A 25,572-nucleotide genomic window follows, 5' to 3' on the forward strand; every position below is an offset into this window, starting at 1 on the left:
GAGTGTTGCTTTTCTCTGTATATAGATGTCATTTGGTCTCTGTATAAAAAGTAGTATTGAAGCTTCCGCTGGCTTGCCTTTTGGATGGTGCTGCTTATCAATATGTATGCAATCTTTTTTGACATAATAGAATATGCTTATATGCATTCCTGTCTTTGTTATTTGCGAGAGCCTTTGACTGTGATAAATATAGCTGCATAACGAGACGCTGCAGGAGGAGCACTTACTGTTGCTTAGTACAGTCTGTTAGCAGCATGCAGTTTGTTAGTTTTCATGGATAAGATTCATGGCGAGAGAAAGGCAACCAGGCAAAATATAAGCCGAGTACTAAGCATATTTTTTTTTCTCTTCTTAATGATCTCAGCCATGCTTCTTGGCACTGATTAATTCGATTTGACAAAATTTGCTGAGATGGCGGTATGCCTATCATAAGTGGCTACAAGATTAATTAGATGCTTTGCTTTCACCATATTCCCAGCAATTACTGTATACATTTGTGATCATCTCAGATTACTTTTACTATTAATTACCAAAATATTTTTTTACGTTTTAGTGGTTCTAGCAAGTGTCTAACAGTTGTGATCTAAAGCCCAAACTTAAGCCTTGGTATTTAGGCTGTAGTTATACTTATGTCTTATGCTTTAAAAACTTTACTCCAGACTGTCCTACTTTTTCTCCCTCTACATCCATCTTTTTTTCATAGCTGTTTTTTCATCTCTCCTTTTCTCTCCCTCTCTCTTCTCTTTATATTCTGTCCTATTTGTTCTCCCCCCCCCCCGCTCCTTTCTTGCTTTTCTGACCACTTTCCTCACCTCTATACTAAGTAAAACTTTTTCGACGGCACCCATGCTCACACCCCTGACCAGGCCAAAGTCCCATCCCTAGGAGCAACCTCTCATAGAGAGTCCATGAATATGCATGATTTGTATACAAAACACAGCTTCCTTTTGCATCACAAAACACTGGTTTTGGGGATATTGACAGTTTTAAACGTGGACTTTCATGGGAACTAGCAGGTGCTTCGGCATTGGGTGTTCAAGAAAGTCTCTGTTTTCTTAGCGCTTTTGGGTTTCTTCAAGCTGTTCCTCTTGGGAGGCTCAGTAACTCTATATAGACTCGACTGCCATCAATTAAAATAGTAGGAGTCTACCAAGGGGTGAGATTTTTTTTTCTTAACGCTTTTCAATCATTTTTGTTAAAATATAAAAAAAAAATATAAAAAAAAAAAAAAATGTATGTGGTACAATCAAAATCTAGAATGTTTAATCCATATTTACTTATGCACAACCAGTTAATGTCAAATTACTAAAAGAAAGGGTTAAATGCGTGTGTGTGTGTGTGTGTGTGTATGTGTATATATATATATGTATGTGTGTGTGTGTGTGTGTATATATATATATATATATATATATATATATATATATATATATATATATATATATATATATATATATATATAATACACACACACTATATCGATATTGTAATAGGAAATTGGAGAACCAAATTCCTTTTACAGAACTACAATATAAGTATATACATTTCTTCTAGAGAGTCTTATTCCATTATATGTGTACTTTTTAAATATATTTCATTAGGAAACCATTTGCAGGTTATTTCAATCCATCACAAATAGGATGAGTGCTGTCTTTTTCTACTTCTTTCTTTGAGCTGGTCAGCAGCCATTCTGAAAGAATCAATTTAAATGTGTTTTGAAATGATTTATTTCAACCTTCCTTTACATTGACTGACAGATTAATTGCCAAAATAAGTTATAAAAGTTTTATGGTGGATCTATACCTTTTTTTTTTTTAACCATTTTGTTGCCAGGGGTGGTGAGAGCTTGTGATTGATGCTTGGCATAAGAATATGACCGAAAAGCCTCCAGATAGGTCAATCCTAAACCTAGCCTAAGTGCAAACCTTTTCATTTACTGACTGGAGCATAAGACAATGGTGGCTGATGTGCCCTTCATGGTTAGATTGACAGGTGTTTGTTCGCTGAAATACTACCTTCAATTCACTATATAATGATATGGTTGACCGGACACGGGGCAAGCAAGGTTGACATATAATGTCTCTGCTTCTCTGTTTTACTTTCTTTGTTATAAGTCAACTGTCTTTCTATGCTTTGTGTATTATCCGTTGAGATGATTTGCAGATCTGTAAAGTATGGGAATCCGTTATACAGAGATGCATGCCAGTAAAAGTAACAATCTCTTAGCGTAAGGTCTCAATTCAAAGTGTTCCCATTGACAAGTAATTACTGCATCATTGTTAATGCCAAGGAATTTTCGACAGTCTGCAGTGACTCACAAGTAAGCTCAGCATGGGATCTCATGACCAGCTGCCTGAATTATCATGTGCAACAAGGCTCTCCTCTGTCCTAAATGCCATTGTGCAGCCTGGTCTGGGATACTGAATCGAATGCCCTCTAATTACAGGAGGTGTTCACAGCCATGAACTTTGGCATTATCCCCTTGTTGTGAAAAAGATAAAGATCATGCAAAATATTTTTAGGGCTAACTTTTAAATCTCATTGTAAATTACTAAATTTTTTTTACTTTTATGATTACAGAACAAACAACCTTTTCCGTATATTGTATTCTTAAATATAGTTTATTAATAGCACACTATGCATTTCAGAGACTACTCTTTAAATGGTGTTTTATGTAAATGAAGCAGCACCCTTATTCTAGGTGAATAAACCTTTTAAGGTGCGTTTTATAGTTTTTATAGCAATAATACTTAAGTGCATGCCCTGTGTGAACCTAATCTAATTCACTCTATTTCTCTTTCCTTACCAGTGGGCGGTTGTTTGCGAATCTTCCTGGAAAGTCCATATTGCCAAGTTTTCTCTCTTGGTTGGACTGATATTTGGATACCTGATTACGGGTTGCATTTCAGACTGGTAAGATTTTTCATACATTCTCAAATAGCTATCTAAGTTTAGTATTGTAATACATTCTCTATATGTTGTTAAATATGTTTTGTAAGAGTAATGCTTAATCAGAGAAAAGAACAAAGAACAGAGTTATTCCTCCTCGTGATTTGTTTGGGAAGATGGGCTCAGGGCAGCTCTAAAAGCAATGTAGGATTTGGTACACAAGGCATACCACCGCTATTTAAGTTTAATTCCCAAATGAATAACTAAGTAACCCAGGGACAGGAAGGAGGAAGAAGTTATCTGTAATACAAATATCATCAATTTATCCCAATTTAGATTTCTCAGGCCATAGGGATTATTATCGTGTACATTGAAAAGTGGTATTACCATGGCAGCCTTACCCCTCCACAGTATGTGGCGCCCCCAAAAAATGTGTGTCTATGCAGCCTAACTGGGCCCACAGCTTACTGCTGTGGTGGCCGCACACTGTGCGAAGAAACTCTTGCCCGCGCAGGGGAAGCAGGAAGCTGGATGGGAAAAGTTTCCTTGCACAGTATGAGAGCTCCACAGCGGCACGCCATCGGCCACCACTACTGCCCCTCCATAATCTCGAGTTGGTTATAGCAAAATCTAGATTTGATGTTGTAATATATAGTTTCATGCTACCTAATGAGGTTTCGCAACCTTTTGTTATATTGACTCATGTAATTCAAATGATTCCAATAGTTCCCCAATCCTTAAAGTGGAGCAATATCTAATCAGAATGCTGGTATGGGCTGGATCAACGTGTGCAGAGATTAGTAGGTAAACAGAAAAATCCCCAGCAGATTTAAATTGAAACATCTAGTAGCTATGACTACCTGGCTCGTGAGATTTGTCAAATCCTGCTGTTTGGGAACCTGTTGTAGCCTTGTTTGCAGCCATCTTGGCACAAATAGTTACAAAGTTACAAAATGTTGCAAAAAATATCTTAATTAAAGCCTTTAATACCGTATTTGCTCGATTTATAAGGCGACCCCCCCCCCCTAAATCTGAAAAATTAATTTAAGGAAAAAAAAGAGCCTGAATATAAGGCGACCCTATAGGAAAAAAAAGTTTTGTACTAGTAAATGTTAATTCATGTAAACTATTTTATTTTCCAATCTGCCCCTAGGCTTGCCACTGTGCCCCATGATATGCCTTTTAACCCTCTATATGCCACTGTGCCCCATGATATGCCTTTTTAACCCCCTATGTGCCACTGGAGGTGCGGTTAGCAGCGGATGTTGTCTGCGTCCAACATCCGCACCTCCTTCCGGCTGCAGCGAAAGTTGCCTACGCAAATCGCGTAGACATCTACCCGCTGCCCCGACTAGACACCAGGGAGTCAGAAGCACCGGTAACTTTGGGGGGGGATGTGTTAAATGGGGGGCATAAGACAGGAGGATCCAGGTCCCCTGCAGCGCTGCGAGGGATCTGGACCTTAGTCTCATAGTCAGACCTCTTTTTTGAGATCCGAAGAAGACGAAGGGTATTTTTTTAGAGCATTTGCTCTGGGGAAAAAACCTTGTCTTATAATCGAGCAAATAAGGTACATTTCAACCTAATGCAGATATATTTAAACACTACTTATCAGAACATTTTATAATTTTTAAAAACAGCAGTGTCCCCTTATTGGGTGATTGACATTAGTCTTTATGACTTGGACCTTGATTATTGCTTTATGGGGTTAGTAGATAGAGAAGCCCTACGATAACATTCACAGTATTACTGAGGTTACTAGGCAACAAGAAAATGACTGTGCTGGTAGAACCTAGGTATTGTGTGAAAGCTACGGATGTAAATTTCATTTTCATTTGCCACTTAAAGGAGAAGTCCAGTTTTATTTTCTAACAAGGGTTTTGTGACCAACTTTTAATTTAGTGGAATGCCTCTTTTTTTTTTAAACAGACTGATCTGTGAATTTTTAGGACTTGATAGTGGTCGAGATAGATCTATATGAATTTTCTTTAAAACTGTGCCTTGCTAGGCAGCCAGAGTTTTGTAAATTACTGTGCCCAAAATGTTAGATTTTTGATGCCATGTCTAACCGCTGCAAGACAGGAGGAGATGCTCTGATGACTGTGTAGATCAGGGCTGTCCCGACGGCATTTAGAACAGTGATTTATTAATACACCTGCACGTTTGCAGAAACAGACAAGTATTAACACACTACCTTCCCTCCTGATACCCAGGGCTGCTCTGTTGGTGGGCAGGCAAAATCTTACTTCCTCACGTGGGAATAGCATCATATATCTTCTGCACAGTGCAGAAACACAAGGGAGCAACTCTGACATCTGGGCTTGTAAGGCTTTGCTATTCCTTGTGGACAGCATTGTGGTAGGAGCATGCTAGGATGTAATTCTCCAAACACTGCCGATTCAAAACAGTTTTGTTTATCTCCATCCTCCCTGGAAATCTCATGTTTTAGGTCAAATTACATCACTTGTTTAAGTAGATGTGGCCCTGGACATATTAATCACATGCATTATCTTTATTAAACATTAAACAACACTGAACGGTAAACTGTATAGTTCATTTAACTATAGTATGTGATTATAGAACAATGTAAGCAGGGAATAATTACATTGATGACAAATGAAGGGAGTTGTATAAATGAGGATAAAGATCTAGCTGAAGCCCTAATTCTGTCCTATTGATCAGTAAGTTGTACCTGAGAAGTAGCTGAACGATTAGCCTAATAATTTCTGTCCCAGTTGATTCATCTCCACCAAGGTCCTTAACTACCAGGGACCTGACTAGTCTACACTAGAGCCCTGCGCGGGACTGCTTTTTGAATCCCGCTCCCGTTGTTTTGAATCCCGCTCCCGCAATGTGGGTGTTCCGCTCCCGCCACATTTGTGGCCAATCCCGCACGCCTCCTTACCTGATTTCCCGTGCAGTCCCGCAAGGCTGCCCTCGAGTTGTTCCCTCACAGCGTCTCTTCTCTTGCTCCGCCCAGGATCAAGGCGGAGTCACAGGAAGTGACATCACATCACGTGACTCTGCCTTGTTCATGGGCGGACCAAGATAGGAGACACTGTAATGGAGCAGCGAGAAGGCATCCTTGCGGGACTGCGCAGGATTACCGGGACCCGCAGGTACAGTGCCTGACCTCCCGGCCGCAGCCCCAGAAAGACCGCCCGCAAGTTTTTTGGCGGGTCCCACAGGACCCGCCTCCCAATGCAGTCCTCTAGTCTACACCCCATCATGTAGTGTCTACTTTCTACTTACTTCGGGGCCATTATATTAATTGACTAAATGTTCTATCCCAGTGACTATGATCTGAATCAAAACCAATAAAATAAGTTGGTAAGGGAGATCTGTGTGTCATGCTTGGTGCGTGAAGTAAAGAGCTTGATTGAACATGATGGAGCAATGTCTAACTTTGATCTAAGACATTTGTTCCCCATTGAGTATTGTTTCATTCTATGGCATGTTCATTATTGAAGGAATAGTCTAGTCTCCAAAATCATATTTTTATTTTTAAATTACGGGGATTCCAATGCATTTTACTGCATGCACATTAGGCGAATACATCCTGTAGTTATCTGAGTTAGAAATGAGACTTCTGTCCCGTTTAAGTCTTCTCATTGGCTGCCTCTACTGAAACCAGCTAGGAAGGCAACAGAGGATTTGGAGCCAATAGAACACGTATAAAGCGGCTTCATGAACATGAAGTGACATGCTTAGGTCACAAGAAGTTTAAAAACCAGTTTTCCCTGTTGTACCGGATAAATTACTGAGCAGCTACTGGTTTTCCTAACCTTTCTGAATTGTTTGGGTTTTAACCTTATATTATTACGAGTGTTCTGGTCACTAAAGATGATCTGTTACTTTTTCTAAAATATTATGTTTTGCATTTCGGTACAACAAATAAACTCATGTAAATAACTTTATAGGTTAAAACTAGAATTATGTAATTAACGAGCAACTACATATGTATAGCATTGAAGCAACCAAACAAAAAAATGTTTGGCACTGATTTGGATAAGTTTTACTCTCTCCCCTTGAAGTGGGCCAGCGTCTTCTGCAATTTTAAACATTTTTAGTCCCCTTAGAGACAGACTGCCTACATTTCTTACTTCAAAATTTTTTTTTATTTTTTTTTGCATAAGTGACATTCATTTGACTTTACATGCAAATTTGCCATTTCCGTTATTAGAAATGTTTACTATTATTACATAGAGAGGCTTCTTGTATTCACAAATCCATTACAGATGACTGCAGGAAGTTAAATCTGTCTATAATCGGTCACCTTACCTAACTCATACCATTCTGTGCGCTAAATGAACAAACTATGTAATTAAGGCCTTGTTCTGTTTACCAGTGGGAGCAACTATAATAACTTCCTCTTGTCAGGATTTGTTTCAATAAAACAAAACAAAAAAAACAACATATAGGCAATTATTAGGGCTGCCCTTTCAATGGGACCCTGATAGTTATGCATGTAGCTGTGTTGAACAAGTATTTACAGATAAAGTATAATATTGCTTACAGAACTTGATAATGTTTGATTTGTATTAAATCAACAATGTTTCATTTTTTTTTTTCTTCTTCTTCGTAGGTTGGGAAGACGCCTTGTTCTGATGTGTTCTGTAGTCCTCAATTTGATCTTTGGACTTACCCTTGCCTTGTCTGTGAACATGACCATGTTCAGCACCCTCAGGTTCTTTGAAGGCTTTTGCTTAGCTGGAATATTCATCTCCTTGTACACATTACGTAAGTACCCTGGAATTATTGTCGCTTTTAGCTTTTTTTTTTTTATATTTCCAAATGCTTTGGGACATATCTGCTACCATTCTCTAACATATTCCCGGCTCCTAGAATATTGTTGTTCACTGGGGTTAAGGTCATGGCTCTATGGAGGCCACTCAGGTTTCTCCACACCAAACGTGTAAAAACCTTGCTTTGTACACTGGGGCAAAGCCCCCAAATTGGAGTGTGTGAACACTAAATGTTAACCACAGTTAGCAAATATTGGTATGCTAAACAAGCTAAACTCTTGCCGAATCCTGCTTTAGCGATCATGTAATCTGTAGTGGGGCACACTAAATTCTCTAGATCAAAATCTAGATCAAAAGTATATTAAACACATTGTGTGTGGAAATAGATATATCTATCTAGATAGATAGATATATAAACTTAATCAAATTAGCCCAGGATTCCTTGCTTTCTTATTTTTCCCCAATCATTGCCTAAGCATATATGTACTTCTGTTACTGCACTGTGCAAGTTTATTCTCGATGGTGTGCATGGTCCAGAAGTTGTTTTAGCATTGTTGACATTAAAACTAGAAATAAGACTTGTTTATAGAAGAGCAGACCTTGGTTATATGACAAGCTCAGTGCTTAATATAATGACCAAACTAGTCTCTAGGAACCTGTCCATTGGGAACATACTGGGCCAAAAACTTTCTTGTCCACAAGCCACACAAACCGCAAAGGATGATATTGCTATTGTGTGCTTTCTTAAAGGGACTGTTTACTGTCCCTGACGGCCCGAATAAAGAATAATGCATTCTTGAAAAGAGAAAAAAAGCAGGATATAAATATGGGACACAGGTTGGACTAAATCATGTTGTTCTAAAAGCAAGTAATTATTGTATTATGTATCCAGAAATTAGGTTTTTATATTCATTTTTAACATTGCAGTATGTATGTTTTGTGAATACTCAAATGTATTTTAATTTGTATAGTATTTTGGATTGTTGCCGTACAATTGCAAGTGAGAAACACTCCATTTGAGTGAATGTATTCCTGCTTTATTTAAAATCCCAAAATTTGCTTTGATCTGGGTGCTATTATGTCAAGGGAGAGATTTATCACATGACGAAGCTTTTGTTGGAAGAGGCTTTCCGCCGCATTCATATGCAAATGACGCTTGGATTTAAATTTACATGTAGACTTGAACAAAGTCATTCTGTGCCAGCAAAATGGGACATCAAATTTACCCTTTTCATAAATTCAATTTACAGAATCTGACATCAAATTACAAATGCAGACCGTCACCTTTCAATTTTCTGCTAAATAATAGGAAACCTAAATTTGCTTCAACATTTTTTCAAAATACTGGGTACAGCTGGTTCAATTGCAAAAGCTTGATGATAAGAAAAAAAAAAGTCTCCTAAAAGACTGACTTAAACGCTATTGCAAGTGATTTTTGAAGTATATAAATAGCTTTTTTTCTACATTAGTTGTTAACCACCAATGGATATGTTGATAAATGTAATATAGCATAGACTCCAACAAGTATACCAATCATTAAGGGGAAACAATCATGAATAGTTTTTATTCTCTAAAGGGAGAGTTGCAAGTTGCTTCACCATTAAACACCTGCAAGTTTCTCCACCAAGTAGGGCTGAACTGGCCCTGCATAATGCATAATTTATTTGTAATCTCCTTAATGGAAGGTACACAGCGTTAATTGGCTTAGTCTGTCATCCGAGGTTATGGAGGACCTTCTTTATTACATTTGACTTTAAATATGTTTAATCCTTTTAAGTACCGTTATTCTAATAACATTAGCCTATACAACATATTGTTCTACCGTTTGTTAGTTTTGGGGATCTATGTTCAAATTGATCCAAATCCTCAGGAGCTTTGAGGTTTGGTAAAGTTTGAGGGGTAAATTTAAAGTCCTACCAAAGGCAGATAGGTAGTTTTTGCTGCATATGACATGCGTTTTGCTGGCAACAGTTTGGTCTTTCTCGTGCTTGTTTTGGGTGGAAGGAAAGCTATTCTACAGAGAAGAACATAAGGGTTAAATAGAACAGGTAAAAGAAAAATGAATGGATTTTGCTAGTCAATAAGTTAACAGGCTCTTGTGTTGGTCACAATCCCAGTGGGTGTTGTCTGCTGTTTCATGAATGTGAAGCTTTGCTACATTAAGTGTTTTCTTGGGTTACCCATTAAGCTAGGTTTATAGCGGGTTCAGTGTAATTGCATATCCACTGCGTGCTTTCTGAGGTAATTAGTACACACGTTTATTCCAAAACATGTGTTTAGACTCTTTATTTTTTTTTTAGCGGCAAAAATATTTGACTGTGGAGAAACATAAATGTATGCAGAGCAGCATGACTCCTGGCTCCAACCACTATTCATTGTATTCCAGAAAACTGTTCTGAAATCAATCAATAGGGTTGTTACTCGGTAATGCCATAATGTTCAGCATGTAGTGCTGAGCGTATGTCTCCAATTTCCAAGTGACTGGTCCACGTATCTACCAGATACTTGGGTCGATGTTTGCTTTTGTTGTGCCTGTATACAGTACGTTTTTATTAGTGTCTTAATTGGAACCTTTTGGTTGGCATGTTGCATAGACTCTTGATTCCTCTTTTTCTTTTTGGTGCTGCTTGGCAGTAAAGGTTGGTTACAATATAGCCTTTTGAAGGCCACAATACGGAACAGGGCACAGGCCTTGGGTTTCTGAGCTTTAAAATGTTTTTGTTCCTGTACCCTTCTCTATTCACATGTCTGAAGTACCAGAAATTCTGTTGCTCGATGTGTTTATGGTTCCTAATGGCCGCAGTTCGCATACGGTTCAGTCTATTACATTTTTGGGGACGGAATATCCTCTTGTCAGGAAATATATTTTTGTAAGCTTAAGTATATCCCTTATTTGCTTTCAACATGTAAATTAATTCTTGTAAATATAAAACACTTTATAGGGAATGTAACGCAAAAGTGGATTTCCCACTCATTAAGAAACACTGTAATTGTGGCACACATACTTTTAAATAGCATCAGTACAGGTGTAAACTATGTACGTGTTGCCATAGAAACAAGTGCAAAGAAACACTTTTATTTTAGCATTTCTGCTCTAGTAATTTTAAATAAATATGTACAGGCGTCTACTGTAAATTCTAGGTACATCTCTGAAGCCTCAAACTGCATCTTCAATGGTCATCCGTTAAACGGGTTCATTCTATCATAGCCCCTCTTTAAGGTGGGAGTATTTGTGACCTTGTATGAATACCTGCCAGGTCACGGGTAATTTGTGTCCATGGGACATCAAGGGGAAATATTTTTATTAGAATGTTACTTAAATGTGACACCCCCCTCCATTAGACACCTAAAGTAATTTGAAATGTTTCAAATGCTACAAATCGCTTAAGTTCTAGTTCAAGCCTCCAATACACACTATGAATCGGTGCTTAATAGAATAAAGACGTTTATTAAATATGTGCTCAAGGAGAAGGTAATGTTGGCCCAAACTCTGCAGGTAAACATCTGCTTCGTCACTGAGAGAATCTGTTATCAGGTTCGTTGCCCGACTCCGACATTGATTTTGCAGAGGAAATTAAGAAGTAACCAAGAGTCACTGGGTCATATTCATTAAAAGTAACGTGACTTACACGATTATTAAACACAAACCCACTTCTGTATTAACCCTTAGAGTAAAAAGAACCCACATAAACAATGTATTCCAAATAGCAGAGAATAATTAAAGTAGATCTGCCTCTGTCACTTAATCCTACTTGCAGATCTACGTGCAAAATAAACCTGTATAAATCTCTCATCTCTCCCTAAATGCCATGATGGAGATGTTGATATTTTGAGGCATGTTGTGGATAAAAGTTCCAAAGGTAGAAGGTAGTTTTAGGTAGTAAGGCTCAAAGATTTGATTTTGGCAGTTCATCTTTAACACCCAAAAATATAAACTGGCAGAGCATTTAACATAATTGCTTGTGTCTCTTGCATTATTTATATGCAATACTAAACCAAATGTAAAAATATCATGGTACTGTTTGTTAAGACATAACCAACTTACAATGTATAGTGAAGAAAATCATCATAGAAAAAAAACCATAGGAGCGCTCATCGGCAGTCTCCTACATGATATGGAGCCAAAGTAATTTAATCTCATTCTTTTAAGCCGGGAGAATCAATTAGATAATTATTTTACATATCTTTGTGCAAATTCTCCAATAACAGACTAAACTTAATATACACTTTTATCCAAATGGCTTTTTTTTTTTTTTTTGCAAGATCTGCTGTGGCAGCCAAACTACGATAGGTTTGATTTAATTTTCTGCAGGTTATTACTGCAAATAAACATATTGGAGCAGTGGCACATTTGTGCCTTTTTTAATTTGTGGAAAGTGCTTTGCACGATTCCTTTTAAGGGAAGGATGTATCTGTTTTTGCAGTCGGCAATTACCATCATGCTGTTAACCATGTCACAATGATCTGATTAAGCAGGGCAGGGTGTACATCACTAGCAAATAGGAACAGCCTTGAGCTAGAATGTGTTCCATTACCAGCTGTGAAGGTCACTAAACATCGGCCGCAAAACGAGGAATGGTTGGGGAGGCTTCATGTAAATCTAGGTAGCTAATAATTAGTTGATGGCAAGAACGTACGTCATGTGATCCGGGACAAAACTATTGTGTCCGGATTCAATTGTAATGGATAACGCCTTGCCGTGTATAAACTGGCCTCTTGTTTCCCCCAGTAGAATTTGATACCTTTTTGTGTACCTTTTAGCTGCCAAGCCATAATTACTGGATACTTCATGAATTATTTGTTATTTAGAGATATTTGTGTTTTATTTGGAATACCATTTTCTGATTTTAAACGCGAAAGTGAATTTTAGTGAAAAGTCACAGCACCGCCCAAGATACTAAACAGGCACAACATGGACATTTTTAGATAACGTAAGGGATGATGGGAAACGGAATTGAGCACTGAACTAAAAATTTAGAAGACTGGACATGAGTGTGGGTTGGATGGTGCAAGAGATCTGTTTAAATGTTACATTAAACGAGCATAAGCAAATATCCGTTTTATAAATAATAAAACTGACCCAAAGTGTATTATGGATGCTGGGTTATGTATATATTTGCTGTGGGCAGAATTATATTTATTTGGCACTGGATCTTTCAGAATTAAGCATGGTTTGTGTTTACAAGTCTAATGGAATGAAGGGATAGCTTAGCTGCTAGATGAGATTTGAAATGCTAGATCCTACAAGAAGAACCATTACTCTTGAGGCTAAATGACCACGGCTAAAGATTATTTAAGGGATTTTAAAATACCTGTTGCATAGCATATGATGATATGGCACAGATCCAAACTACCCCACCCCTATCTTCTGCTCAAGTAGTAAAACCTGTTGCATAGTGACCTCCTAGGTGTTACCAATTCCTAGGATCTTGAAAATGCCACTTGGTAAAGTGAAATGTCCATCATGTAAGTGTTCTGGTGTTGTGTAAACTGTTACTGATACAAATATTTCTCTTGTATACCTCGGTAGTGCATGTTAGAGGGACAGTTTTTGTATTTGCAAGTGTGTGTATGTATGTATTTGGCTGTTTAAAGCATATGATACCTGTGTCTTTAAACATTTTTGCAATTGCATGTAGAGATTCTGCAGAAACCCCCCTGTGTATTTGCTCCATTTCACTGCCCCCCCCCCCAGCACCTAGGTTTGCAGGAGATGGTTTAGGTCAAAAACATTTTCCTTACCAGAGAACATGCTTAGTATGCCATACTCCATCACCAGCTTGCTCCAGCGCTGGCTTGTGCAAGAGTTATATAAATAGAACGTATCATTGTTCCCACAATCTTCTTGTTTTTGCCTAATTCTTGATATCTCTTTCCACCACCTCAATGAAAACTGTGCCTCGGATAGAAATTGTGGCCAATTTTCACAGGAGGCTGAAAAGCAGTCTTTTCATGTGTATGCTGTTAGATCTCTCGTTATCATATTCCAGAGTTTAGTTTCAAAAGTGCTTTGATTATTAAAGAGCTACAGGCTCTTTAAGGCGGTAAGAGACTCCTGAATTTGTTCGGTAACAAAGTTCCTTTTCTGCAGGCTAAATACTATATATAATTATATGTGTGTGATATGTAAGGATAGCAAACTGATAACACAGAAATAACTCCAGGATCTCCTGTGCAGCACTTACTGAATGGGCAGTTGGCGAGATCTGAGATCCTAGCTGGTACAGCTTCCATAGTCTTTGTCCCCAGAGCCGCAGAGCACTGGTATGATGTCATACCCTAGCGCAGTAATGCGCAGGCGAGTGCTAGGAGTGGTTGAATGCTACACTAGGATGGTCCCTTAGACACCACTGGTTGTATGATTGTACTGATTGATGCAATAGCTAGTAGCAAGTAGGAGCTATTCACTGTGGGTCTGTGCTGAGTTAGAGTAGTTTTTGGTGGTAAAAAGCATGTATTTCAGCATTATTATTTTCAGTTGAGGATCTAAAATTATTTTCCATTTTTAGTTTCATTTTAAGTGAATATTTGACTTACTGTTATGTTGACATATTGGCCACTAGCCATTATAAACCCCATGTGAATTAGGAGATGGCAAATAAATACCCCGTTTTACTTGATTGTATTATCAGGAATGTTCCAAAGACAGGAACAAAAATAGGGCTAAGTAATTCGTTTCTTTCTGTGTTTAAGGCTAATAAAATGCAATATGCAAATGTAGGGTGATTTGTTATAAATGAGCAATGCCACAGAACAAACAGCAGCCTTTTTGAAGGAGAGCCGAACACCAATTAACTCCTAGTTGGAAATGCTCTCGGTATGACCCAGCGGGTAGCAAGTATTTTCCAGTGTAGCAGTGTTTAGTCACTATTTAACATGCACTTTGCCCTGTGTTTTGAATTGGATGGAGTATATTGCATGTGGGAACAGCTATTTTGTATTTTTTTTTTCAGTTATAATTTATTTTCAAGTAATTCTCCAGTGTAGGAGTAAAATAAGTAGAATAATGGTCTTGCCGTACATGCTGCTGGCTGTGATCACTCTTAATGACTCTTTGTAAAAGTTTTTCTGACGTGCTATAGGATTATTAAAGGGACATTTCGGCCATCATATCCACTTTAATGCATATGATATCTGATTGGTCCTTTTACATTTCCCTGTGGTCTCGCTTGCAAACATAGTACATTTTAAAACAATATAGCATAAATGAGTAATATACAGAATTTTTTTGGTTTCCGTTTAGTCTGTATTATTTCCCCCTCCAGTGTCGGCATCTCTGGTTTAATAAAAGGCGTTGCGTGTCTGTAAGAAACTGAATGCTGATATGATGTCATAGCACCTTTTAAGGAAATGTATGGAGGCTCTCTTGTAACCAGCCCCCTTAGGGCAATCTGCCCCCTAGTTTTGTTCCAGAGGGACTGCCTCGCCAAGACCTGACGGCCTAGGCCAGGATGAATCGCTGAAAGTACTTAGTAGGCGATACTTTGCTTAGTGGGTGTTACGCGATCTGTATTGGCACGTGTGTACTAAAACTCGGTGTTCATAATTGTTTACATTCCCATGGCGCTATGAACTCCAACCAATGTAAGGTGTATAATCTGTTCACATTACTTTATTTCCAAGCTCTGTGCCTTTTGTATAAACAAACAGAGCAGATTTTAAACATATGTCTGCTTGCACAGACTTTGACGGGATGGATATATTTCTTATTGTTTTGCCTTTCAGCCAAATATGAAATATTGTTAGACCCTCCATTTACATTTTATATCTTTTTAGCCCAGATGTATTCTTATGCTAGAGATTTTTACTAAGAAGACCAAGTTTCTTAGAATGGCTATTCTTCTTCGGGGGGGCATTCCCGCTGGACATACTGTATTTAAATTCTACGTAGTAACTCTATGCTCACATTTTTAAAATATGTTATCCTAATAGAGTGCATGTACATTTAGGATTAGGATTCAGTGTTTCTCCCTTCAAACTTGATAGATTCTTCTGAGCCTTCCTCAGACCGAGGGTGCAGGGTATATAACAGACAGATATATGTGAAACCATGTATATTTGGGCTGCGCCTTAGACTGGGGCAAGCAGGGCTTGTATCTCAGGCCCTTTAGTGCCTCTGATTAACACTTTCCCCTCGACATTACGGTCTGTACAGATTTGAGTAAAGTGTAACCCTGATTTATGGAATGAAACATACCTTGAAAATTCTTCTTGCCTTGATGTTTATGCATCTTTTAATTCATTTTTCCTGTATGATTTTTTCAAGGTAATCATTGAATATAAATTTGTTAATTAAGCTTTCTTGGTAATAAGATGCAGGCGGGAAAGAAACTATTAGAGTGACTAATAATGTACCCACAATGCAAACAATATATCTTAAAGCAGTATGTTTCTCCTATAGCATGTGCTACTGCATTGATATATGTGGATCATTAATGAAGGGAAGCTGGCGTTAAAAGAGGTGTTGTAATCTGTGATGGGAGAAGGTCAGGGAATGGATTGGTTGCCAGTGTATTGAAGTGTAGATAAAGTAAAGTGCTGTAGAGTTAAAGTTCAAAGTAATTCATGGAGATACATCACATGATTACATAATTGCTATTGCTTCTTGTTAAGGTCATTGACAGCAGTGGGAATGACCAGGTGTTGGTATTTTATAAACGTACATTGCCTTTACACAAGCATGTCCATACACACATGTATACACATATACTGCCCTCACACACTCATATATAAACACACACCAGATTACAAACTCACAAATACTTACACTGCCCTTACACTAGCCTGGCCATACACAAACATACTGCCCTTACACATACACTGCCCTAACTCCTCTCTGTCTTCTGTCAACTCCTGTCTTCCGTCCTGTCGTGGGAGCACAAGGTCTGTCATTCCATTAATGCTCCCCAATCACTATTCACTGGCTATTGCTGAAGCGCGTAATGATTAGGGGGCACGAAAGCCGAGCTCTATATATAGATATAGATATAGATATAGATATATATATATATATATATATATATATATATATATATATATATATATATAGATATATATATATATATATATATCTATATCACAATTGTTTTTTTCCTTCTGAAGGTGTCTTACTCATACTCTTTCAGAAGGATAGAGGCACCTTGTGTTTTTGGGGTATACTATGGCTTTTCACATCTGGAGTAAGACTGAATGGAACCTGCTTAGGCAATTGTCCCTCATAGAAACAAACCCCTCAATTCCCCTTTTACAACCTGACAGTCATAGTCATTGGCCTTTTTAAATTTTAGAAGGCATGAGGGTCTCATATCCTATGTGCTTGTTACACACAGCGAACCAGGGGTACTTAAGTATCAATATCATTTGTGAAATGATTGGTAGACAAAATATTACAAGGGTATTTGGTATATACTATTAATAACTGGTGTACTTGTTAAGAATAATCTGCTACTGGGACTGAGACAAAGGGCTGATTAGCCCTGCCTTATTACATACACTGCATATGGCTGTCTCTTATTTCTGTAAGCTTTGTTGAACAAATATACTGAATTCAGGCAGGTAGTTTTAAAAGCCACTTTTCACTGTCTTCAGTCACAATTCTTTTTAAAGCCATGACACCCAGTCTCTGCTTTGATTTATGAATGTAAGGTGCAATTATAAGGATTTGAGATAAAAACTATAAGATTGTGAGCATGTAGAGTGTGATCAAAGCTGACAAAAACTATTTGAGAAAATGAAACTTTGTCGGTATAGGAAGAAGTGTACGCTTTTGTATGTGTAATTTCTTGTATTGTTGGATATGTCACGGAGGCCAACGCATTAATATAGTAGCTTATACCAAAGCTAAATTAGCTTTTCAAAACCACATATAGCTTATAATTCATAAATAACAGTGTGCCAAAGGACTAAAGATGTTTATAGGATAGATAGGAAGCATTCCAGATGTTAATCCAAAAGAGGCTGCTTTCTTGTTTCCCTGAATGGGCGATTTCCAGTCTTTGTGAGAATAAAGAGAGGACAAAATAACACGCTTTCCAAATTTTGGACAGGGTTTGTGAATTAACAGTTCCCAGATTCATTATATATTTATATCTGGTTGCCTTCTTTAAAGGGTTAGCACTATTTGAACTTCCCTGGCAAGATGAATCTGATCTGAACTTATGACTGTGGTTTCCAAAAGTCAAAATTGGCATTAATGTTGGTGTTGCAACCCCTAAAATTTAAAGTAACTTCTGTTTTATCAGGCAGTAAGCAGAGCGTGAATGCTGAACGTAATCGTAAGCAAACTCCTTTTTATAAAACGTTAAGTAATGGTGATAGAAATCATTCACTTGACCATTCAAGTGGAAAACCAAAAGATAGAAAGGTAGCGTTTTTAAATAGGATAATAGACCTTTAATAGCAGTGAGCAGTTATGTGGCAACATTAATTGATGTTGTGTTTTAATTGTCTGATAAATAGCTGTACCAATACGTTTTATAAGGTTGGTTATCTTATGACAACGTAATCGGTTACCAGCGAAAATTTTAGATGGAGAGGGTTTGCAAACTGATCACTAAATGAAATCAATTCTTGCCATTGATCTATTAATGTTTGTGAATTACTACCTATAACATTTTATGCACTAATGTATGTGATTTAGCAGCACCTTTTACCTGTTGTGCATCGAGCATTTTGCCAGTGCTGGAAGTGAAATGTTTTTAACAAACGTGGGAAAAGCAACCAAAATTGTCTTGTGATCTGTCTATGTAGGACAAAAATCATGTCTGCAGCATAAGCAATAAGCCCTTGACTTTCTGGTTTAGTGAAAATTACACGCAGAGATCATAATCCTAATTGTATTTCCATGCAGTTAGTGGAAGTTATTGGCAATTTATAAAAATGTGTATCCTGGAGCAGAAACAGCATGAATCTGCTCAAAATTGTTTTGGTTATGTTTAAGAAATATTATTCTCTCCCATGCTGTTAACCAGCATAGCTCCTAAAATCTGCAGCTTTGTAGCGGCTCCAAATATGCTCAAATCTATCGCTGAAATAGTCTGTACAATTGTTACTTATGAAACATTTTCCGATAATTTTCTATTTAAATTGATAGGCCAAAATCAAATTAGTAGGTTTTGGGTCTTCCTCAAGATGGTTTCTTAGAAACATATTATGGGCCTTTTAAAGGCTGGGGGTACATTATTATTATTTTTTTTTTTTTTGTCTTTTACAATAGTTTTTAAGTGTGTTTTCATGTGATTATCCCTTTAAAAGGTAACTGTAATGTTACTATATTTGTAACAGGAATGCTCATGGGTTGACCATGAGTCTCAATATGTTTAGTCCAGGCTCTACCATTCCACAGCTTTTCTTGAGTTTTAGTTCTAACAGTGGGAACACTGGGAACACATTGTTGAGCATAAGCAGACTGTTCCACCAACTAATTCAGGAAATTAAATCGGTAGTTAATTTGGCTACCAAATCATCACTTGATTCGGATATGGCTGCCAAGAAAAACAAATTCCTGGCATACACTAATAGCATACACTTGTAATTTGGAAATTAGTTTGGTGCGTTGGCTGTAGTTTGAATTTCACTGTTGGTATATGATACAGAAAACTGTAGAAATCAAACCACTGAATCCTGCTGAATTGACAGTTAATATATTCGTTTTTCTGATGGTTTATTACAGTTAAAGGGGTAATTTGGTGAAATCTATGAAAGGAACAGGTAAAATACAGTCAAACGGCAGTTAGTAAAAAAAAAAAGAAACACTTTTTTTTGACGCAAGGATCTTAAGCTATATATAACTTGAAATGTTGTCCATTGATTAACAAATTTGTCAGTGCATGATGGCTAGGGGTAATTAAACAATCTGTGAAGAAAACTGTTTTTAACCTAAGGGTAAAAGCAGACCATTTGCTAACCCTGCAGCCACGAGCAGAGGTTGGTTATTAGATAAGGCCCTACCTCTATGGAGACCTGAACTGCTGGATTCAGAAATGAATGAAGCAGCAACTTGTCTATTATGGCTGACATGCCATATCAATGAAAGGGAAAGCCTAAGATGCCCATCGCTGTGCTGCACACAGAACCACTGTACATGGCACATGGAGGCCCTGTAAAATATATAATTTATAAGAAGCGTGTTCTTCTGGAAGACTGCAATTAGATATGGTCTTTCTTCTGTGGCTCAGTTAGGATCTCCCAAGGTCCTCTAGCTCCATGTTACAATGAATTAATTATTCTTGAGTACAGGTTTAAACTCTGGCTATTGTGTGGACTGGCCAAAGTAGCCGTTGGACGTCCTTTGTTTTATTCTTTGCATAAGTATCTTTGGCCCTAACCTCTTTCACAGAATACCTTTTTTAAAATGAAAATGTGGGAAAGCCAATCAAAATAAACACAAATCAACCAGGAGCATTGTCTGGATGCAAGTAAGCGAAACCAAGCCTTTTGTGAGCTTTAATCCAATAAAAATGACAAGACAATGCCCTCTCTGTATTCATAAAGCTATATGGCTTATTTAGGCTTAAAATGCTAAAAACTATTTTACTATCTATTCCTCATGTAGCTTTGTAATTTCCGCAGTGTTTCATTCTAGTATCTTTCCAAAGTGTGGCCTAATTACAGCTATGGTTGTGAAAAAAAAAATTGAATATTTTAGGTTAACTGAACATAGTTTGGTGCACAAAATCTTGCATTTGATATCTAGCCTGCCCACAGGGTGTAGATTTGCTCAGTGTATTTAACAGATATTTGAAATTGCTTTTTCAATGTAACATCTCAATCCAAAGCCAAAGCTATGACAGGCTTTTAAATAAAACGATCAAGTTTTCATTTATTACACTTAAATGTGAAACTAGTAGTTAAGCTACTACCCTAGTAGAATTTGTATATAAGAAAATCCCACATATATTTTTTGTTTTCATGGGGCAATACATTAAAGCCACTTAAAAATGGTTCCAAGGAAGAAGTATCTTATTCTTATCTTGTTCTTAATAACGAACCATGTTTTTGGGGGGGCTGCAAGGAGATTTGATCTTTTTACTGTCTAACTGGGTATTAATGATTGAATAATATTTTAAATAGTATGGCAGGATTACAGAACTAAGCTTGACACCCCCTGTACATTTTAGCCGTTTATAAGTAATCTGGGGTCATACAGAGAACACATAGGATGTATTGGTTTCAGTACTTTGCTGTTTCATTCCCTAGAGACAAATTTTCATACACAGCTATATAATCTATAATCTGTGGAGAAAAGGCTTCCTGACAATAAGGATATGGTTAAGATCCAGGGTTTATTTTGTGTAGCGTCTCCGGAAGTGTTTCCTGCTCTTCAAAGTTGCTCATTAAAATAAAATGTAGATCATTCGATAAAAGGAAGGAAATTCTGACCAAAAGAGGTTTAAAAATCACGTTTGTGTTGATTATACTTCAAAGGCACGTCTTTTAACATGCATTTCGGCAACATATTTAATTCCGTTTGTGGACATTAGTATTAATTATGATTTATGCTTCCCAAGTTGAAAAGTTTATCTGGTGTGCTCCCAAAATTACAACCTTTAAATCTGGAAAGTTTTTTTTTTTTTTTTTTTTTTTAATTATAATATTCTAAGATACCGTTTTACCAATTCCTGTTTTTGAAGTCCCTTGGGCCAAACTAATGAAAAATAACGCCAACACAACCCCCCCCCCCCCGAGCAGCCAATTGAGATAGAAACAACTGAAAAAATTAAGATAAACTAGCCAAAAAAATGTGTCCAGATGCCCTTGATGCAAACTGAAACATACAAGACAAATACAACCTCTATTTATTTAAAACCCTATTCATTATCATTCTACTGCGTTGCATAGATGTGTAAGTAGTGATTTAGATGTGTATACGTGATATATATTTAATGTACGAAAGGGGTGACTAGTTCTGGAAATGTAGATTGGAAAGCTAATATTCAGAAATAGCATTCATAGTTAAGATTCTATAAAAAAAAGTTTTACCCAGGTAACTGCATCACTAACCACGCATTCTTTCACCTCCACTAAAGCCAAAGAACATTTAGATGGGTTGTCAAATGAAGCCTGTTATGTTTTTCTGTAAATATATGCAATTTGAGTCCCATGTTGGATATTCTGGTGAGGTCAGTTGATTAGGTAGGGACCCTGGCACATGTCCATACCTGGGAACTTCTCAGGCTCGGCTACCTGTAGAGCTCCCTCTCCTAGTAGAGAGGCTTTGCATGGGGCATAGCTAGCAGTGCATATGGGCAGCACTAGCCCCAGATATTTAGCCAGAAGTAGGAGGGGAAGTTTGCGGTTAGTGGTCATGGTTAAATGCCGCTCTCACTGTCCAAAAAAGAGGGAAGCGACCTGGGGAAACAGCTCTTTGTCTGGAGACTGTGGGTCAAACCCAGAGATTTCCTGGTATAAAAATTTAGGTTACTGTAACTATGCCAAAGTTTAACTAATGCAGCAAATGAGGGTTGTTATTAGTTTCTCAAAAGTTGCACTTTTTAAATAACATTTACATATATGTAGCTTACTTTAAGCTGAGCGTGCATCTTGTCTTGCTACTTCCTGTTAATAGGTATCTCCAACACCAAAAACATGTGATGCTTCATCTTGTGCAAACAAAATGTGACATAACCACAGCATGATAAGAAACGACCCATAACCTATAAGAAAATGATAGTAGTGTACATGAGTGGTTGTTGTCTGTGCACAGGTCATGCCCTTAAAGAGAGGTTATAAGGCAGGTCATTTATGAGACCACAAAAAGCCATAAAAAGTTATACACAAAAGCTCACCAGCTACTACGAGGTCCTCTGTCTGGTGGCATGAGGACACGGTATAATTATTGGCCAAATTAGTTTTATTATTCTTTTCTATTAATTTGTGTTTTTTTCTTAAAACCTGAAGAGTGTCCCTGGAGATCACAGATGGATGCCTTTCTATATCTATATGTTGCTAAATATATTTATTTCAAGTCTAATTCTGTTCCTGTTAAAGGTAATCTTGGATTGATTTCTAAAATGTCCTGCAATATAACCGGATTAAAGCAGTGATTTACGTTTACTCGGATTTATTGTTTGTCACACGTATGAACATTTCTGATGCAGTAAATAGCAAAGTGTAACTGAAAAATAAATGAAGCATAACTATATATAAATGATCCCCAAAACAGTATGATGAAACAACCGTGCTATGATCTAATTCATCTTCGACCATCTACACACTTGGCATATTATTTTTATTTGTTTGTTTTTTTGTGAACCTGTATTTGGAATTTTACATGTATTTGGAAACGCCTAATTACAGTTGTCAATGTCATGATTACAGAATTTCACACTTTATTGGATGTGAGATAAACAATGGGCCATAACGAGAAAGCCTTCAAATTGTTTCACATTTTTTTTAAATATTTACAAAATTATTTTTCTTGATGACCTGAAGGGTGATGAAGTTTGAAGACCGTATGTAGATTAATTTCATTTAGGGAATGGAAACTATTCCATAGCCTTACACAAAAAAAAAAAAACCTTTTCAAGTAATAAAAAAAAAAAAAAAATCATACGGAATAGAAGTAGAAAATGGAGACTTTACACAAGAAAACATGATTATATTCATGTTGTGCTATAGAGAAGACTTAGTTGCACTCTGTAGAGAACGGATTGTGTATTTTTGACCATGGTCTTTAGTAATAACTATGCTGAGGTTCAGGAGATCTGGTATATTAGGGCTCTGTAGTTGTGTAATTCTCTAAATTTGCCTTGCTTAAAGAAAATGATTGTGAAAAAAGGAACCTTCTAGTGGACAAATATATAAAATAAATGAAACTACGGGATAATGTTTACCTATTTATATTCCTGGGTTGTATATCTTCCGCCGTTTCAGGTTTGCAGGTCACAGTTTATTTCTTTGTTGTGTAAAGCATATTTTGTTAAGCTTTATTTTCTGTTGGGTACATAGTTGTATGCCCAATTTAATATAGATGCCGAACAATATTCCTTTTTAATCCATAGAATAAAAGCAATTGATATATAGGAATGTATGTATTCTGATGCAAAAGATCTTTAACCCATGCCGTTGTAGTATATGTAGTTGTTTATAGAACATTAACTTGAGATGGATGAGGTGCTGGAGAGTTTAGGCAATAAGCCATCCTTTATTTATTGATTGGCAAGCTAGTACTCATAGGACCCTAAAATTTAATGCATAAAGGGACACCTCTTTTTTAAGCATATTGGAGTCTGTATTACATGAATGACATGTATGGAATACACATCTGTGCACATGTTCATTTTTGCTAGCAGTTGAGCATTTTTAGACCATTTTTATTCGTTTTAAGGCTATTGGAGTACAAGTAAAATATACATATGCTATTAACCACTGCAAATGGCCAGCAATGCTAGTTCTCGTATTTAACTTGGCTCGTCACTTAAGCAGCTGTTCTTTGGTACAGGGTAACAGGCACAGCGAGAGACGGTGTACATGACATAGGTCACTTCCTCAGATGAACCTTCCAAATTTTGTTGGAAATGCTTAACACGATTCTTATGAGCATTGCTGTTCTCTTGCTGAGTTTCCCAATTTAGAAGGATAATAGGTGTTGTGTGTACCAAAACAGAATGATTCATGTCTGCTTAGAAATACCAATAAGCATCCCTACCAAGTCAAATAACTAATGGAGGTGTAAATGTGCATTCCCTTATTTGTTCTGTAGGCAAACTGTTCTTGCGGAGTGATCATTAACCTCTTCATTATGTCTCAGAGGTCTTGCAAAAAGTTCTATTCCTGCAGTGATACCGCACTTGGTGAAGGCCAATCATTCATTATCTATGAATAAATAAGGATTTTGGGACTAATAGAATATATTAACATTCCATATTTTGCTGTTCTCAGGGCCATAGAAACATAAGAGCTGATGGAGGTTAAGCTCCAGGCCCATCAGCCATATTGTGCGACTGCCCACCTTTCTTTCCTAAAGTCCCCACATACCTTTTGGTTGGTGATATCCTTTTTTCCATGTAGTTGTAGGATTCTTTTAGAATGCTGGTGAAATCCAATCCAACTGCATGTAAACTACATATATGTAGCTAATATATAAAAAGTACATTTTATTCTTCCTTTTCAGATTAAGGAATATAAGGGAGGTAGGATAAAAGGAGAAAATGCAGCTGTAAATTTCAGATTAATTTGGATATTTTAGAACTTTAGGGATATCCATGTTAGTCCATGGATGGTATGCAAAAAATGAGTATTGCTCTTTGCGGTAATACATTGTTTCAGACTTGATAAAGAGAGGTTAATATTTTCAAAAGCTTGGTAAAATCGAAAAAAAAACAAAGGTGTGCTAGTTGTTGTTTTGATAGGTTTATAAAATGTTTTGTCCATTCACTGAAAAACACTGTTAAGGGATTTATTGCCAAGAGATTTTTGCTTGAGATTGTGCCACTAGATCAATATAAAGGCCATTGAGTCTCTTTGTTTAGTGAGTTATACAGATTACTTATTGATCTATTAATCTGGAATTTGTAATGTGATGTGACCAGAATGCTTTGACATTAAGTGACAAAATATCATGTTATCTTTAATGTAATTGGTTAATTAGCATTCATTTTCATTTTGTGTGACATCTTTCTCTGACCAGTAGCCAGGTTATGGTAATTTTGTCTCGGATCCAGATCGGTTAATTCCGCTGATTGCGACATACTGTTAAGAGTAATGGGCCAAAATTCCAGTCGTTGAGAGGGACATGCCGGCTTTATGGAATTTTACTGGGAGCACTGTTCAACTTGTGTTACTTGTCTGACTGACTAATGATTAGAGATATCTGGGGGGGGGCACAAAAACTGGATGAAGCGCATCCCTTTTTTAAATCAATAAGCGAGTCAGGATCTTTTTTTTTTTACTTGTAAACATTATTAAGTGTGGCTGGGGTTGACGCATTGCCTATTAAAGT

The 25,572-nt window shown here is 37.1% G+C and overlaps 1 protein-coding gene across 1 annotated transcript in view; it reads left to right on the forward strand.

Moving 5' to 3' along the window:
• SLC22A23 (solute carrier family 22 member 23) overlaps positions 1–25,572 on the forward strand; it is a 55,207-nt gene that overhangs the window by 17,073 nt on the left and 12,562 nt on the right. Inside the window, exons 2-3 of the mRNA XM_053466300.1 lie at positions 2,807–2,910; positions 7,472–7,626. Of these exons, the coding sequence (XP_053322275.1) occupies positions 2,807–2,910; positions 7,472–7,626 (259 nt within the window). The remainder of the gene's footprint in view (positions 1–2,806; positions 2,911–7,471; positions 7,627–25,572) is intronic.

The sequence above is a fragment of the Spea bombifrons genome, chromosome 5 (genome assembly GCF_027358695.1).
Source record: "Spea bombifrons isolate aSpeBom1 chromosome 5, aSpeBom1.2.pri, whole genome shotgun sequence".
NCBI classification, from domain to species: domain Eukaryota; kingdom Metazoa; phylum Chordata; class Amphibia; order Anura; family Pelobatidae; genus Spea; species Spea bombifrons.